General features: G+C 49.6%; 6 protein-coding genes across 6 annotated transcripts; 2 read left to right on the top strand and 4 right to left on the bottom strand.

The window, feature by feature from the left end:
• Window positions 1-65: 65 nt before the first annotated feature.
• Window positions 66-865, top strand: EPUS_02293 (uncharacterized protein; the record flags this gene model as incomplete). Its single annotated transcript, XM_007787776.1, has 3 exons — window positions 66-146; window positions 498-575; window positions 716-865. The coding sequence occupies 3 exons, from the start codon at window positions 66-68 to the stop codon at window positions 863-865; spliced, it is 309 nt and encodes a 102-aa protein (XP_007785966.1).
• A 360-nt stretch (window positions 866-1,225) lies between these two features.
• EPUS_02292 (uncharacterized protein) lies at window positions 1,226-4,353 on the bottom strand (the record flags this gene model as incomplete). Its single annotated transcript, XM_007787775.1, has 4 exons — window positions 1,226-1,288; window positions 1,370-1,519; window positions 1,827-2,425; window positions 3,066-4,353. The coding sequence occupies 4 exons, from the start codon at window positions 4,351-4,353 to the stop codon at window positions 1,226-1,228; spliced, it is 2,100 nt and encodes a 699-aa protein (XP_007785965.1).
• Window positions 4,354-5,479: 1,126 nt separating this feature from the next.
• On the bottom strand, window positions 5,480-6,088 carry EPUS_02291 (uncharacterized protein; the record flags this gene model as incomplete). Its single annotated transcript, XM_007787774.1, has 1 exon — window positions 5,480-6,088. The coding sequence occupies one exon, from the start codon at window positions 6,086-6,088 to the stop codon at window positions 5,480-5,482; it is 609 nt and encodes a 202-aa protein (XP_007785964.1).
• A 179-nt stretch (window positions 6,089-6,267) lies between these two features.
• On the bottom strand, window positions 6,268-6,717 carry EPUS_02290 (uncharacterized protein; the record flags this gene model as incomplete). The annotated part of the gene is made up of 1 exon (XM_007787773.1): window positions 6,268-6,717. The coding sequence occupies one exon, from the start codon at window positions 6,715-6,717 to the stop codon at window positions 6,268-6,270; it is 450 nt and encodes a 149-aa protein (XP_007785963.1).
• Window positions 6,718-7,317: 600 nt separating this feature from the next.
• Window positions 7,318-8,271, top strand: EPUS_02289 (uncharacterized protein; the record flags this gene model as incomplete). Its single annotated transcript, XM_007787772.1, has 1 exon — window positions 7,318-8,271. One exon carries the CDS (start codon window positions 7,318-7,320, stop codon window positions 8,269-8,271), a length of 954 nt encoding a protein of 317 aa, XP_007785962.1.
• Window positions 8,272-8,404: 133 nt separating this feature from the next.
• On the bottom strand, window positions 8,405-11,360 carry EPUS_02288 (uncharacterized protein; the record flags this gene model as incomplete). The annotated part of the gene is made up of 3 exons (XM_007787771.1): window positions 8,405-8,509; window positions 8,578-10,532; window positions 10,583-11,360. 3 exons carry the CDS (start codon window positions 11,358-11,360, stop codon window positions 8,405-8,407), a joined length of 2,838 nt encoding a protein of 945 aa, XP_007785961.1.
• Window positions 11,361-15,020: the final 3,660 nt, after the last annotated feature.

The following is a 15,020-nucleotide window of genomic DNA, read 5'->3' as shown; positions in this document are numbered from 1 at the left end:
AAATCTGCGTGTATACCGAGCAATCCTTCACAGATCGCATCCTAGTTCTTTGAACAGTCTTCACCATGCCCTCCGCCAACTTCGAAGCCGCTGCCAAAGCTGTCAAGCAGCTCAAAGCGAAGCCATCGCAAGATGAACTTCTGCAGGTAGGTTTTACTGTCTTTGAGCCTTGCAACCGCTCCCTGAGTGTATCTCCTTGCCGCGCCGAGATATCTGCTCCTGTAAATTCAGAAATCGGGATTGAACCTCTATTTGCCACAGGCTTGACGTCCAAGCAGCAGTTCGATATACTGCTAGAAAGCGCATCTCCTCTCGGGTCAAAGAGAGGAGAGTGGGACATTGCAGATATTTCAGCTCGCGCTTTGATATTACTTGTCTATATGTTCCCTCAGTTTGATTTGCTGCGGTTTCACTGGCGCCCCGTCCACCTTCACACTTTTATTGCTTTCACAACATCATACTCTATGATCTCAGGCTAACGCTCTACTTTCTTTCAGCTCTACGCATTATACAAACAAGCGACTCAGAACCCGAAATTCGAATCCGCAGACAAACCAGGCACCTTTGACTTTACGGTACGGCTCCAATCATCCTGTCTTCCACACCCTCACTTCGCACGAACGAAAACACCCCAGCCTCCAAACTCATCCTCTTCTTTTTCACATGCATCTTCTTACCCAAGCGGGTCCGCTAACCTTTCCTTCGATCGGCACAGGGCAAAGCCAAGTACAGAGCATGGGAGAATGTCGTCAAAGAGGGTATTACCCCGGCCGACGCAGAGAAGAAATACATTGCGTTGGTCGCGGAGCTGAAGCAGAAACATGGCTATGATCCTAGCAAGACGCCAGAGACAGTTGGGTCATAGAGATCCAAGTTGTGGGTACGAGGGGCTAGCGACACGAAAGGGAAATATGTTGGGACAAGGAGACAAAGCAACATAGATATACAGCATAGCTAGTCAAGGCGTGGCAAGTCACAATGAGTATGAGAATACGAGCATTAACACAAGTCTGTGATACAGATCTGGCATTCTCCTGGGAGTTTTAACCCGTTGCGGAGACCGATGACCAAGCTCCGCTTGCGTGGCGTCTGCTATAGCACTGGCAAGTCTGCACTGTCTCCAGTATGCAGCAGTAAAATGTATGACACAATCACGCTCAACTCGGGCCAGCTCCTTGTCTGCCCACACTGAGCCCTGTTGATCCATGCTCACATTACCTGGCTCCTACGCCATCGGCCTCTGCTCCTTCAATTGTTCCAGCAGATCCTCGCTGTCTTCTCCTTCCAACTACACCAGCAAAAGCCGGCACGATCAGCAAAAAATACTCATGTATCAATCCATCCCGACCGACAGGCGGGGAGTACGTACCGAACTAAAATCATCCTCCCTCGTCTCCAGCTTGTTTGCTTCAATCTCCTCCCTCCAGAACTCCGCCGTGTCCACTATGTTCTGCGCTTCATCGTAGGCGTATTGTCGGTCGCGGAGGACATTTCTGATTCTCCGCATTGTTTTCATGACCTAGACGCGCGGTTTGAATGTGTGATTAGCCAAGCTGGATCGGGTTGCGGTGTCTCTGATCCATCCCCTCGAAGCAAGAAAAAAAGTATTATCTCAGTAAAACCCTCGTAGCCTAGTCATGTCCCATCAAGAATTTTAAGCGTAATCCTGATCGGCAAAGCTCATATCGGCGAGTGAAAGGAGTTTCTCATCATTTGCGCAGTAGTCCTCCCAAAAACCCCCATCCCACAAAAACCAGCCTTCGTCTTCCTCCTCCTCCAATCACGGAGAAGAAGAAAAAGAAAAAAAAGGTGACAAGCCAACTCACCACAGCAACCCTCTCCTTACTCTCCGCCTCGCCATACCCAGCCGCAACCCTGTGCCTCTCATTCGCCTCGGTGGCCAGATAATTGCGCTCGCGCACACACCTCCACCAGAGGGTCCACAGATCGTTCCAGTTCTTCTTGGCGAGCTCGTCGACCGTCCACGCGCGCCCGTGCGCATCCAGGTCCTCCGGCGCCGTCATCGCCGTTCGCTTCTCGTTGAAGAACCCCCACAGCCCGTGGTCGTCGCGCGTCGGGAATTCCTTGCGTATTTCGACATGGACAGGGGCACGCGTGGCCCGGTGCGCCGGATGGCGGACACGCCGCGCGATTTGTTCTTCTCGCGGTTGCGGAGGCGGATTTGTTGGGGGGGAGTGGTGGAGAAGGGGTGTTGGTGGTGGTGGTGGTGAGAGGTTGGGGATGCGGTGTTGGAGGTGGTGAGATAGAGGAAGGGTTGGAGGGCTGGCGCGAGGAAGACGGGTGGCATGAATCTTGAGTCCATTTGGGCGGAGCGCGAGAGCCTGAGCACGGAGTGGCTGGCCATGGTGGAGGTTGTGCGTTGTGGTTGGTTGTGGTGTGGAGGAATTGAAAATGGTAGCTCCAGCTAGGTCAATCAGCTCCTGTAGCTACATGACGGTCCGGAGGTCCTTGGCGTCCAAATAACGATCACCCAGGGCTTTAAAGCTAGATACAGTATCTATTATTACTCGAGGTACTCTCAAACTATTCATCTATAACTTTATGTACAATACCTACATACTTCAATGAAACCGCTCCCTAATGAACTGCGCCCCAGGGAAGCGGCCGTATCGTTTGAGCGCTCTCCCTTGCTGGTTCAAGAAAATATATCTCACTGATGTAAATAGACACGAGAGGGTCCTCTAATACCATCAAGTACTCACTGTTGATACTGTAAGAAAAATATGTTCCTCATTGAAGTAGGCACCAGGTAGGTCACATATCATTGAGCATTCTCAGCCTCGACATATGATGCTCAGGCCTTTGGATAGCCAGAAGTCCATCATGGCGACATGTTCGGTTGCTTTACAAAATAATATTTATAAGAATCAATGCGCCATGGTACACTGCATTCTATCAAGCTCCCTCGATTAGCTATGGACTCTTTTGGCAGTTGCCCCTATCTCACACATCAATATTCAGTCTTCTAATCTAATACACGAAACAACCTCTCACCTCTCACCTCCCACCGTTCACCTTCCAACCTCAAACACCGAATCTCTCACCGAGAACATTGGTCATATCTAGTACTGCATTCCACAGCGGGAAATTGTAGGGTACATAGCCTGAGCGAAACAAGAAGGTGCTGAAGGAGTGCCGGCCAGGCTGAACATTCTGTGCTCGCATGAACTCTAGTACGATCGCACCAAATCCATCACCTTTGTTTCTCGCTGCACGCGCCCAGCGCTTCATACTCGGATCGGTCCTTGGGAAGTCTCTGCTATCGAACTCCATCAAGGTTTGCAAGATGCGCGCCTGGTTGTACTTTGCAGCTGTGAGAAAGTCTTCGACTTTGACGGACGATGAGCTGCCGTCTGGGGTGCTGTGTGACATGATGTCCACCAGCAGGCACGTACAGTCAGGGTCGCCGGTCGAGATGGCGTGTTGTACAGCCTGTCGCATTACGGATTCTGAGAAGGTCATCTGCCATCTTGCCGTCGCAGACTGGCTCCTCCACAGGAAATACAGTAACTCTAGCTTGGAATCCGTGATAGGCGGGGCGAGAAGCCTGTCAGAGACAACGACCACCTGGAGTACGTCGAAAGCATCGTACTGGTCGCTGTCGAGTTCTTCGACACTGTTCAATTCGATGACGAAGGGGTCTTCAATGACGAAAGACACGTCTTCACGGAATGCGTCAACTCCACAAAGTTCCAGCTTTCGTTCCATCACACCGTTGCTAGCGAGCCAGCGTTCTTCGAAGGCTCTTATATACGACGGCTTGGTCTCGATACCGGCGTCAACCCAATGCTTTTGAATGTATGCTTCATGAATCTCTCCGACAGCCAGCTTGAGCATGTTGACGGTCAGCCAATCGCCATTGAGAACATGTCTTTGCAAGACTCTTCGATCATCTTCTGTCAATGGGTGACTCAGGCCTAATGGGCCGCAGATTGGCACTGGATTCAGATTCAAATTGTTCGCAACATCGCTGGGACAGAAAGACAAGAGAGTAAGGCTCCTTGCAAGGCGCCTGCGGCGTGATAGTTTTGCGGCGATTATGGTACTTGTGAGGGTCATGTTCAATTCAAGAGATTCCTCGAAGATCTTGTCTAAGAGCTCATTTGGTAGAGTATCAAGGTTTGGAGATTTCGCCTCAGAAGTGGTTGAGGTAGTGTCGCCATCATCGGAGACCGAAAGTGATGCGAAGCGTTTCACTAGAGTTGGTGCCTGGTCCTTGCTGGCTGAGTTGGGCAACTCCTCGGAGGGAGCCATCACGTTAGAGGTATTGTTGGTCTCGTTATAGACTGAAGCCGATGCGCAGCTGTTCACAAGAGCTGGTATCTGATCCATGCTGGAGGGATCGTTCAACTGGTTACACGAAACCATGGCGCTGGAGTGGTACAGATGAGTTGCTGGAGTTGTTTTCGATCGAACAATGATCTCGTCACTCTGATCAAATCTTCTGAAGGTCAACAGATGATGGAACCTTTGTTGGATCACAGAATTGAAGTTCAGGCACAAGTGGCAAAGGTGAGTACTTGTTTGTTCAGAGGAGGGAACAAGAGCAGATCTGAAGTGTGGGAAAACACGTTGAGATATGGAGGTCGTAACGCTGTGACAACATCTGAACGCGTTTGGCAATACCTGGCCACGTTTGGCAACATCCTGAACACGCTTAGGAACACGTTTGCTAAGGGTAAACACGTGCTCCAAGGCAAGAGCTATGGTATATAGGGTGCGAGATCCTTCAGGCTATTGCTCATGTACGACCCATGCAAGGCATATAGTTCTTCTCCTACTGCGCATATCTCCGTAACATACATACGCATCTCTAAGAAGTGCTTTCAACTTATGAGCGGTCATTCCCAACTTAGCACTATCCTAATTGGAAACTCCGGCATTTCAGTCGCAACAAAGCGGTGCGATAAACTGTGGTGCATTGGGACAACAATAAGAACGATTTTAAGTGGCATATGATACAGCAAAGCCAACAGCAGCTTGTATGCACATTGGAAATGGGATGCATTACAGTCCAGGTAACGAGGTAGGCACTGAGCTCTTCTTTATATCTTGTGGATATTGATCACAGAAATAGCAGAACGGTATAGAAGGGTGCTCAGAGGGTCATTGTTGTTGTGCTTCTGTCTGAGAGTAACCGCTAATGTGTGATGTTTCCTTCTGGTGTCTACCTTTGACCTGTAGCTGGGCTTCTCACTTTTGCATCCAAGAGTTCACTTCTGTTCTGGACCATGTCCGTTCAGGGGAGTGCTTCCTTTCCTGAGTGCCTTCTTCATAATAGTCAAGGAACCCCAAGGGCTTTCCAGGGCACGATAGGCTATTCTGGACTTTGGTCCTTCTTCATTTCAGAGACATTTCCGCCATCACCATTCTGAGGATAACTGATCCTATCTCACATAGCTCGTAGAATAGGGGTTGGATTGTAACCAGAACGAGGTCGACCAGTACAGTCTTCCTCTCAGCGACCTGTTCCATACTTCCTGTTCAGCTGACAGATAACCTCGTCCGCATTTAGCCAGCGAGTGCCATCCTTTTCGAGAAGCTCAGTGCGGCGTTCGGACCTATATTTCTTCAACCCCCTTCTGAAGTGGAGAAAGGAGTATCTGCCTCTCGATAGAAGCGAACCGTCCGCTTGCATGTAGTCATAAAGGCTCTGACCAAACGTACTCTTCCCTTTCTCACACAGCGCCCAGTCCAAAAAAGCAGGATTGTCACGGGGAAAGGTTGTGCTGTCTTCCTCGAGCAGGATTTGAAGGATGTGGGAGCGACCAAACTTGACTGCGCAGCAAAAGTGGTTGCTTTTGACAGCTCGATGCTTGCTCAGCCTGATCAGTATGCATGTCGACTCAACATCACCTGTAGCTATCGATTCCTCAATAGCTTTCTGCATAAGAGCGTCCGCGCAGCACATCACTCCGTTACCGGCAGCCTTTGAATTCAAAAAGAAGTGCAGAAGCTCCTTCTTGCTGTCTGTGATAGGCACTTCAAGAACTTGGTTCGGGATGAAATTGACCCTGGTGATGGGACCATACTCATGACAGCCGGACGAGTGATCCACAATGTCCATCCAAAACCCATGGTAGATATTGAGCGATATGGCGCCGGAATCTCCATTAGTACCCCAAAGCTCCAAGTTGAAGCCCACAATGCCGCTATTATTCTTCCAACGCTCCTCAAGCACTTGCTGGCAAGAAGGGTGTGTCTTGATGCTATCGTTTTGTATCCAATAACGTTGGAGATGGGCCTCTAAATCTCGGCCATCGCGGATTTCAGCATGTCCAGAGTCCACCAGCCACGATCCATGACGATGCCTTGTAGAAGCCTTCTATCGAGACCATCAAAAATTGGTAGCCTCAATCCAAGCATCGCACCAGCCTCTTTCCAGGACGCATCAAGGAACAGAGCAGCAGGATATGCACAGAAGGACGCGAGCATCAAGATGCGCGCTAGCCACCAGAATCCTGGCATGCGTTTTGCGACATTTTTGCATGTCAGAACAAGATTCAGCTCGAGCGAGTGCTGCAAGATCTTCTGGAGGACTTCGGCTGGTAGACAGGCAAGAGTCGGTGACAGCTTGGCTACGGGTGCAGCTTCAGCGCCCGATGATAGAGCCTTGGAGGTAGATAGAGGAATGGTTGAGTTCGAGGAAGGCCTTGAGAACGTGCTCTCATCCTGCATTTTGTTCAGAGATGACATCGCCAAACTCAGAGCTATGCTCGTTGACAAGCGCCTGACGTGCTAAGATGAAGAGGATGGGTTAGACTATGAGGTGGGTTGTGTAGCAATTCTCTTAGGGACTTGTAGAAGGCACTAAAAAGATGAGGTTGACGAGGATAGGGATTGTGTGTTTACTTAGAACACTTGAAGAACGCACGTGACAGACTGTAAGAGTCAACGAAATGGCGGAGCTGGTAATGGCACTACAAAGCACATAAGGTCTGTTTGATCACACAATGCTGATGTTCCGTCCAAACGTGCAAACGGTGATCTCCACAGAACTGGAAGAGTCATCCTTACCGAGAACCATCTAGTACAACTTAAGAGGTGAGATCGTCTCTTGATCGAGGCATTCACATACAAGGGATACCAAAAGACTTCGTAGAGAAAGACGTGAATTATGAAGAACGCGATATAGATAACTACGGCAAATCCCATCTGGCCAAATCCACCCTAACTAAGTTAGCTCTGATATCCTCCAATGCCGAATCGGAGTATTGTCTTGTCTACAGTTCCAGCCCTATGAAAGGAAAAGTCTTTCCTGCAATCACAGAAACAGCAGCATCCCACTCCCTCGCCATGACCTCCTCAGACACGCAATCCACCCCCTCCCAAACCGCAGCAGCCATGAAACCCTCCCCAGCCCGCACCACGCATCTCCTCTCCGCCCTCACCTCCATAAACTCCCGCATCGCGCACACCACAACGACGCACTCGATCCGCAAACCCATCCGCCTTGTCGCCGTCTCCAAACTCAAACCTCTGACCGATATCATCGCCCTTGCCTCGCCCCCCGCAGTCAACAACCCAGAAGACCGCAGACCACACCTCCACTTCGGCGAGAACTACGTGCAAGAACTGCTCGAAAAATCGCGCCTCCTCCCCTCCGATCTCCAGGGTAAGATCCGCTGGCATTTTATCGGTGGTCTGCAGAGCAACAAGGCGCAGACCCTGGCGCGGGAGGTGCGCGGTCTCTGGGCGGTAGAGAGCGTGGACAGTGTCAAGAAGGCGAATCTGCTGGACAAGGGACGCGGGGAGCGGATCGATAGTTGTACATCTAAGGACCAAGAAGGAGGAGGAGGAGGAGGTGGTGGGTCGGGAGGAACGGAGGAGGACGGGCAACTCAACGTCTTTGTCCAGGTGAACACGAGCGGCGAGGAAAGCAAAAGCGGCGTCGAGCCCAAGAGTCCGGAATTACTAGAGCTGTGCCGGCACATACGGGATCAGTGTCAGCATCTCAGATTACGGGGCCTGATGACCATTGGAGCGATTGCGCGATCCCAGGCTACGACGGCGGAGACGGAGAATGAGGATTTCCAGTGCCTGAAGGATACCCGGGACTGGGTAGCGAGGGAGCTAGGGTTAGGGGAGGGGCAGCAGCTGGAGCTCTCGATGGGGATGAGTGAAGATTTCGAGGCGGCTATCAGGATGGGTAGTGATGAGGTGAGGGTAGGGAGTACGATATTTGGGCAGAGACCGCCGAAAGCGGAGGCGAGGGTGCTGCCAGATAAGGACGACGAGGGGAACAAATGAGATCGTCATATATTTGATTCGATGCGAGCGAGACCCAACCATGTATGATCCAGAAGATCTGCAGATCCGGCAACTGCAGGACGTGCAAACAAAATCCTCGATTGATGCAACCAAGAACTATATACTCCAGCGCCTACGATGATTCTGTCGATATACCTCTGGAGAGCCGTTCCTCCATCATCTTCAGCATGGCCTTCGGCACCGTATCCTGAGTGGCTCGGATAGTAACCCGATACATCTGCATGGGAAATATTAGCACACACTCCTCAACGCCACCGGAAACAGACGATGCATCGACCAGCGTACCTTCTGTTCGTAATTCGGCTCCAATCTCAAAAGACAGCCCGTCTTCCCACTTTCGACCTGGAAAACAGCACAACCCACGATATTCTTCGCGTTGGGATCCACATCATTCAGGATCCGCCACTTGAAACCCGCCACCACGTCGCGAGTAAATTTTTCGTTCATCTCCTTACCTTTACCACTTAGACCAAATGTCGATTGAGCTTCCAGAGGCCCCGTGCCGATCTGTTTCCAGCGTTTGAAGAAATCATCTGCTGATAGATCTGAGGGCTCCATGTATTTGTGCGGGAGGACGGGGAGACGCAAAGTGTATGCCTGGAGAGCGCCTGCGAGGTAGGAAATGCGCATGGTGGGGGCTTCTGTAAAGGGAGACTTGGCCATGCAGAAGACTGTTTGCTGGGTTTGAGACCCTGGGTGTACGGTTGAATCTGGGAGGCTTTTGTTGTCCATTTTCAACTGAGCGGGTGATGGGTTGTCAAGAGTAGTTGTAAATGAACTGATAGGGAAGGGTGCTTTGTTGGTGAAGTAGATCTTGACCACCCCCATGTGTGATCGGTATTCGCTACGCACGCCGATCTGAACCTGCGAGTCCTCAAATAGAATACCCTCATCGCTGAAGTAGAGCCTGTTGAACCCGATATCCCACTCCGGAGTTAGGTGCACCGAACTCGCTAGATTAGGAGTCTTCGCATCCTCGGTGTGCTCGTTCATGCCTAGTCCAGCTAGATCATTGGAGGACGAATCTGTCGCGGGTTGAGATGTGCCACTCGCACTTCGGGATTCGCCGTTGGCTTGAGCAGAAGTCCCATTGACGATTGCAGTGAAAGACCTCTTCAGCCCCGTCTGCTGCGCCATGATGACCTCCTTCTTATCCACATTTGCATCCTTTCCACCAACAACCCAGGTGCGTTTATCACTGGTACCCACACTCTTCTGATGTAGTCTTGAGAGCAGGACAGATGTCCGCTCCGAGAACGGTGGCATTTCGTCACACACTGTTCGCAGCAAGTCGTCCGTCGGCAATAAAGCAAGTGTTAGATACTCGCAAGCTCTTTGTTGTAGTTCTGAGTCTGGTGAATGGCTGTAGAACTGGAACATTTGAAGAAGTTGAGGTTTGATCTCCGGGAACAGGTTGATAAATTTTACGAAAGTAGATAGAAGAAGCGCTCTGGTGGTATCGGAGCACCCCATCATTTTTGACTGCAGGGCCATGAACTGTTCTATCGGACTGCAGCCTTTGTTGTCCGCAATTAGATGGCCAAATTCTCCAAGAAGGTATCCGCCAATCTTAACCAACGTATCATGCGTGCTGTCCGCTTTGACATGATCCAGAATTGTGTGAGCAGCATATGCCTGTAGCTCTTCATTATTGGTGACGATCTGGATGACTCGTTGCCAGACTTCGTCGCTGACATGATCACCAGCCATGGCAAGAAGTTTCAATGAGATGTCGATGTACCATTTCGCGTCAGTGGCATACTTCTCTGTTAATATCGCAATTTTAAGAACCATTTCTTCCCGAATGGCGAAATCAGCGGTCTGCAGATATTTGAGAAGCTCGTTGACTATTGGCTGGGCGTTGGTCGTATCACACATGCTGTACAACAGGTCCAGGCCTTTCCTTCGGACACTGATATCTCGATCTCGTAGTGATCCGATGATGATATTCTGGTGCTTCTTAATCGGATCAAGCGTATCAGCCCTGGCCGCGAAATGCGTCATTGCGTCAAGCCCCAGATAGCGGACGTTCGTCTCCCTTGATGTGATAAACTTTCCCAGCTTCTGTGATATCTGCATCATCAGGTTGTGTTCGGTGTCGAGGTGTATGAGGAGATTGATTGCTTCAAATAGAACAGCATTCTGTGCGTTGTTCTGTTGTACATTTTTGGGCATTTCGGTGGCGGCGTGCATGATCTGCTGTAGAGATTCTCTGATGATCTCTCGAACGTGGGTATCATCTGCAAAAGAGCGTAAGTCTGGGGGATTACGACAGTCTCCTAAGACATACCGGAGGGTGGGAAATATTGAAGCAGCCTCAAAAACTTGACCTGTATCCAAGGACATGGCACCTTATAGTATAGGTAGTCAGGGGCAATATCATTCTCGACCACAATCTTCTTCAAACGCTGCGCAGCCTTGACATAGCTCCCTTTGTATGCTTCCGGATTGTCCTGGACGAGCGCCATGATAAGGGATGTGACGGACAGGGTGACACCCATGTCTGGGTCGTCCATCAAGGAAATGATTCGTTCAGCCCACTCCTGCTGCACTATCGCTGGGTACTTCCGGTACAGACGTAGAAGAGTGAGAGCAGCCTTCTTCTTGACGAATGCTTTGGAGGTGGGCGAGATCATCAACCTATGAACGTCGCCACTAAGAGCCTCGCCCATTTCTCGTCCTCCAACATTCGCGATCGCGTGGAGGGCTAGGCAGTTATAGAGTTCGTTGTGATCTAACAAATCCTTTCGAATGCTGTTCACTACCAAGTGGAGAAGCTCATGCTGTTCATTGAGGAAAAGCGTAACAGCTAGATATCCAATCTGCTTTTCTGAGAACTTGTTCGCCGATATCAGATTGACCGCCTCCAAATGACCAAAATCAACATTGTACCCCTGGATGTATATGTACAATAACTTGCACACGTACTTCTTCTTCTGGTAGCCATCAAGCTTCTCGCTCTTGAATTTCTGTCTGATATTCGCAAGCTCCTTGTTGATGCGCTTCTCTTCCAGGTCTCGTGCTCGTGCATTTCGAAGGTCAGCTATAAATTGGACGAGACCACGCATAGAAGATGCATTGCTCGAGTTTCCCAGGCCGAACAGGCCTCCCGGCCCGGTCGCCACGGTGGAGGACGGAATGATGAATGTGCCCGACGGGCGGTCATAACCTTCTCACAGACTTTCGATGGATCATGAGCATAGCGAGGGTATGGCGGAAGAGTGAACGTCCAAGCTGGGAATAGTGTAACGCAGGGGTAGACGTTGCACCCAGTTGCTGGTTGAAAATTGACTTTGTCGAGCGCAGCGATTTTAGCTGCACTACTGTTGTCTGATCAATCGGTTGGTCAATCGGTTGGTCAAGGCACTGGCAGCAGAAGTGAGATCGTCCTGCTTCTTGCGGGAAGCGGAGGATGCGCTGCTATGGTATTGGTATGATCCCATCAACTTGGCGCAGGGATTATTCCGCTACTGGCAGGGTGGGGATAAGTGAAGGTGATGGAGTTAAGTCCGTGCTATCTTTCAATCACCTTTTGACAAGACCAATCATTCAATCCTAATCACAAGTGATACAGTATGAGGGAGCAGGCTGATTGAGTTTATATTTCTGTATATCTTCATGTTTATCCTTATATTTTGATGCTGGCTTGAAAGTACAAGCGGTGCTGATCTGTGCATCGCAAGCCTTCAACCTCTCCACGCACCCTTACCATCCTGCTCTCAGCTCACTCAAAGCGAGTCGAGATCATGCCTTGGTAGTGAAGTCAATCTCGTTTGGCAAAAGCCCTCCATCTGGAGCCTTCTCACATGTACATGAGCCTTGAAGACGCAACAATGTCAGCAAGCTGCGGGACGGATTGGAACCAGTCAACCTACCATCAGCTCTCTTACCGCAGGCGCAAGTGGCACCCATCGGCTTCTGGTTCTCCGTCTGAGCACGATCACAAGTACATTCGCCGGCAGGACGAGCTCCTGAAGGATTGGGGTCAGTGATATGAGAGGGAAAGACGGGCAAGGTCATACTGCAAGAGCAACGAGGCCCGGCCAAGGTGTTTTCGGCGGCTTTCTTCTCACAATTGCAGTTCATGGCTGATTGCTGGCCGCATGAGCATTTCGCTTTGGTTGCGCAGATGCAGCTGTCTGCGCGGCCACAGCAAGTCGTTGGCTTAGTCATGGTTGATATCCTTCACTCTGGTCTGTGTAAAGAAGGGAAGTGGCGGATGTAAGTTCGAAAATTGAGTGAAGAGTAGTAAGTGTAGAGTACAATGAAGATAACACAGTAATGAGCAATCGATGGACAGGAAGTACCCTGTACAACACTTATATACTCGAACACAACCCACTGGTAATCCGATTCAGAGCGGCTCTGATTGGCTGTTCTAGGCTTCTGCTAGACCTTCGGGCCACTTGTCTGGCAACAAAAAGAGTGAAACATCACACACTTGGTCATCTCACCCAGATCCTTCCCTTGTTTTTGTCATACCGTTGCGGCCTGCCAGCTAAGTTAGTGCGTAGTTTCTTCGGGAGCACCGCAGAAATTATGGTGTCTTTATTACAAATTACTGGTCATCATTCGAACAAGTTCTATAGCACATTTGAAACGTTAGTGATTCGACGCTGCGGAGAATGATATGCACGAGTTTAATCAGCGATGTGAAAGAGTCCGTGAGAATAGTATCTACCTTCCAGACCTCAACTTTGTGTTTCGCTCACCTGAAACAAAAGCCTTCGCTCTACTGAAGGCGGCTCTGATACCTTTAACGAGTCCTCTAATGCTCAGCCCGAGACATGGGACTTGGCATTTCTATTCTCTCAACGCCTGGAATTTTCAAGACCAAGGCGTGATGGTGGTCTTGTCCATGCTTCTAGCAATCTAGACGACATCCCAACAGCCTGCCAAACGACGAGAGAATTGGACAGCGTGAGAAGGAAGACGTGCCAATGGCTTGCCGCTGGAGGTGCTGGCCGGTAAGAGGCGAATTTAGCTGGATGCTGGTAGCCATTGATGTGTCATTTGTCAAGTACACGTTCTGGGAGTTGATATCTGTGCATGAAGATGTTGGCAGCTGACGATGGTTTTAACATTCATCCAGCCTCGATGATGCTGCTATAGACTCAGTCAAGAGGCTTTAAAGTACTTCAACGACAAATTTTCTAAGTCGATATGCCCAGTAACAAGTAAGTCGTGAGGCAGGGCTCAACATTGAAAGGCGCAAAAGCCTTACACCAACACGAAGCCTCTTCTAACCTTTAGCATTGGTAGCCACAAGAACACTTTGGAGATGTATTCTTTGTCTTTCTCTCTCGCGTCGTCGGTGAATCCAACACGTCCAAATATTGATCGACTGCTCGAAACCAAAAAACTTGCATCCACCATAGCCTCAACAACCAAGGTTGCGAGAACGAAACGTATTTACAGCCAACTCAATTGTCATCTTCCTCCCCTGCTTCCCTCCCATATGGAAGACTCCATCAAGGTTGGACAGCCCTTGTGCTCATCAAGCCAATCCGTTTCGTAGATTGTGGTTAGCTTAGTATCTGTGTATACTATTCAACACATCTTGTTGCTAGTGGCAAGGTGCGGAATTGCCTAATTAGGATATTCCAATTGCGGTGATGCCGGCGGATACCATGCCCTTGTGGGCAGGATGTGACAGTACCCTGTTGTCAACCAAGATGCTAATTGGTGTTCTGAACTAAATAAGTATTGTAAAGATAGATAAGTTAGAACAATTGAGTCCTACTCTGATACTACTCGTTTGGAGTCTACACCATTGATCTCGCAATGGGTGACCTATCTCCAAACCGCGTATCCAAACCAGCTTCCACAATCGAATACTGACGCCATCCGCCCAATTGCTCTACATCTGGAAACCCTCCTACGCTTCTTCTCCCTCTTGGAGTATCTCTCGCCACATCCCGCCTGTCCCAAGAGGAACCGCAAGCCGGCGCGGACCCCGGGTTGGCAATTGTCCGAGAGATCTAGTGTACATTGCCGAGGATGAATGGCGAACTGGGATGGAGGAAGCTGGGAGGATAAGACTTAGGAATTATGCAGTTGGTGAATGAATGATTCCAGTGTGTCCATTTGTATCAAATTGAGTCAAATAAAACAAGTCCGTGCTTTCTCCAATCATCAAGACGTTGCAATTTGATAAATTACTAGTCCATTGGAAGTCTTGACGGAAAAAATTTTCATTTTGAAATATTTAAGATTATTTTTGAAGAGATAAAAAAAGTCTTGGCGGACACTTGTTGTGAGATAAAATCCTTGACAGTCATCCTAGCAAAACATTGTTTACTGAAATTTGACTCCATTTGACTCCATTTGACTCCATTTGACAAATGAAACAAACCAAGTCAAATAGACCCCTGGGATCAGATAAGCAAATCAAACGGGGTCATGATATGCTTTATTTGGTTTGATGGATACACTGAATGAATCTCTTTCCCATCTCTGTTGATGACAAAACTCTGCTAGCCAGGACGCTGTTGTCACTCAAAGTGAGTGCGCGAGGGCCGCTGATGCTGGTGGATTTCTTAAATAGATAAGAGTGAACTCCGTGGGCTGGATAGCGTAACATGGTTCGTGCTCGAATTCTTGGATTCGGTGGTACTGACTACAACGACGTTGATTGCGAAGGAGACGAGCAAACTCTTAGAATCGAGAATGACCTAGCAACCCAGTCTGTGCAAACTCGTGCTTCGTCTGAGCAACATGGCGACCCC

This window comes from Endocarpon pusillum, assembly GCF_000464535.1.
Source record: "Endocarpon pusillum Z07020 unplaced genomic scaffold C698727, whole genome shotgun sequence".
Classification (NCBI taxonomy): Eukaryota; Fungi; Ascomycota; class Eurotiomycetes; order Verrucariales; family Verrucariaceae; genus Endocarpon; species Endocarpon pusillum.
The sequence above is the reverse complement of the archived record's forward strand: the minus strand, read 5'-3'. Positions and strand labels throughout refer to the sequence as shown.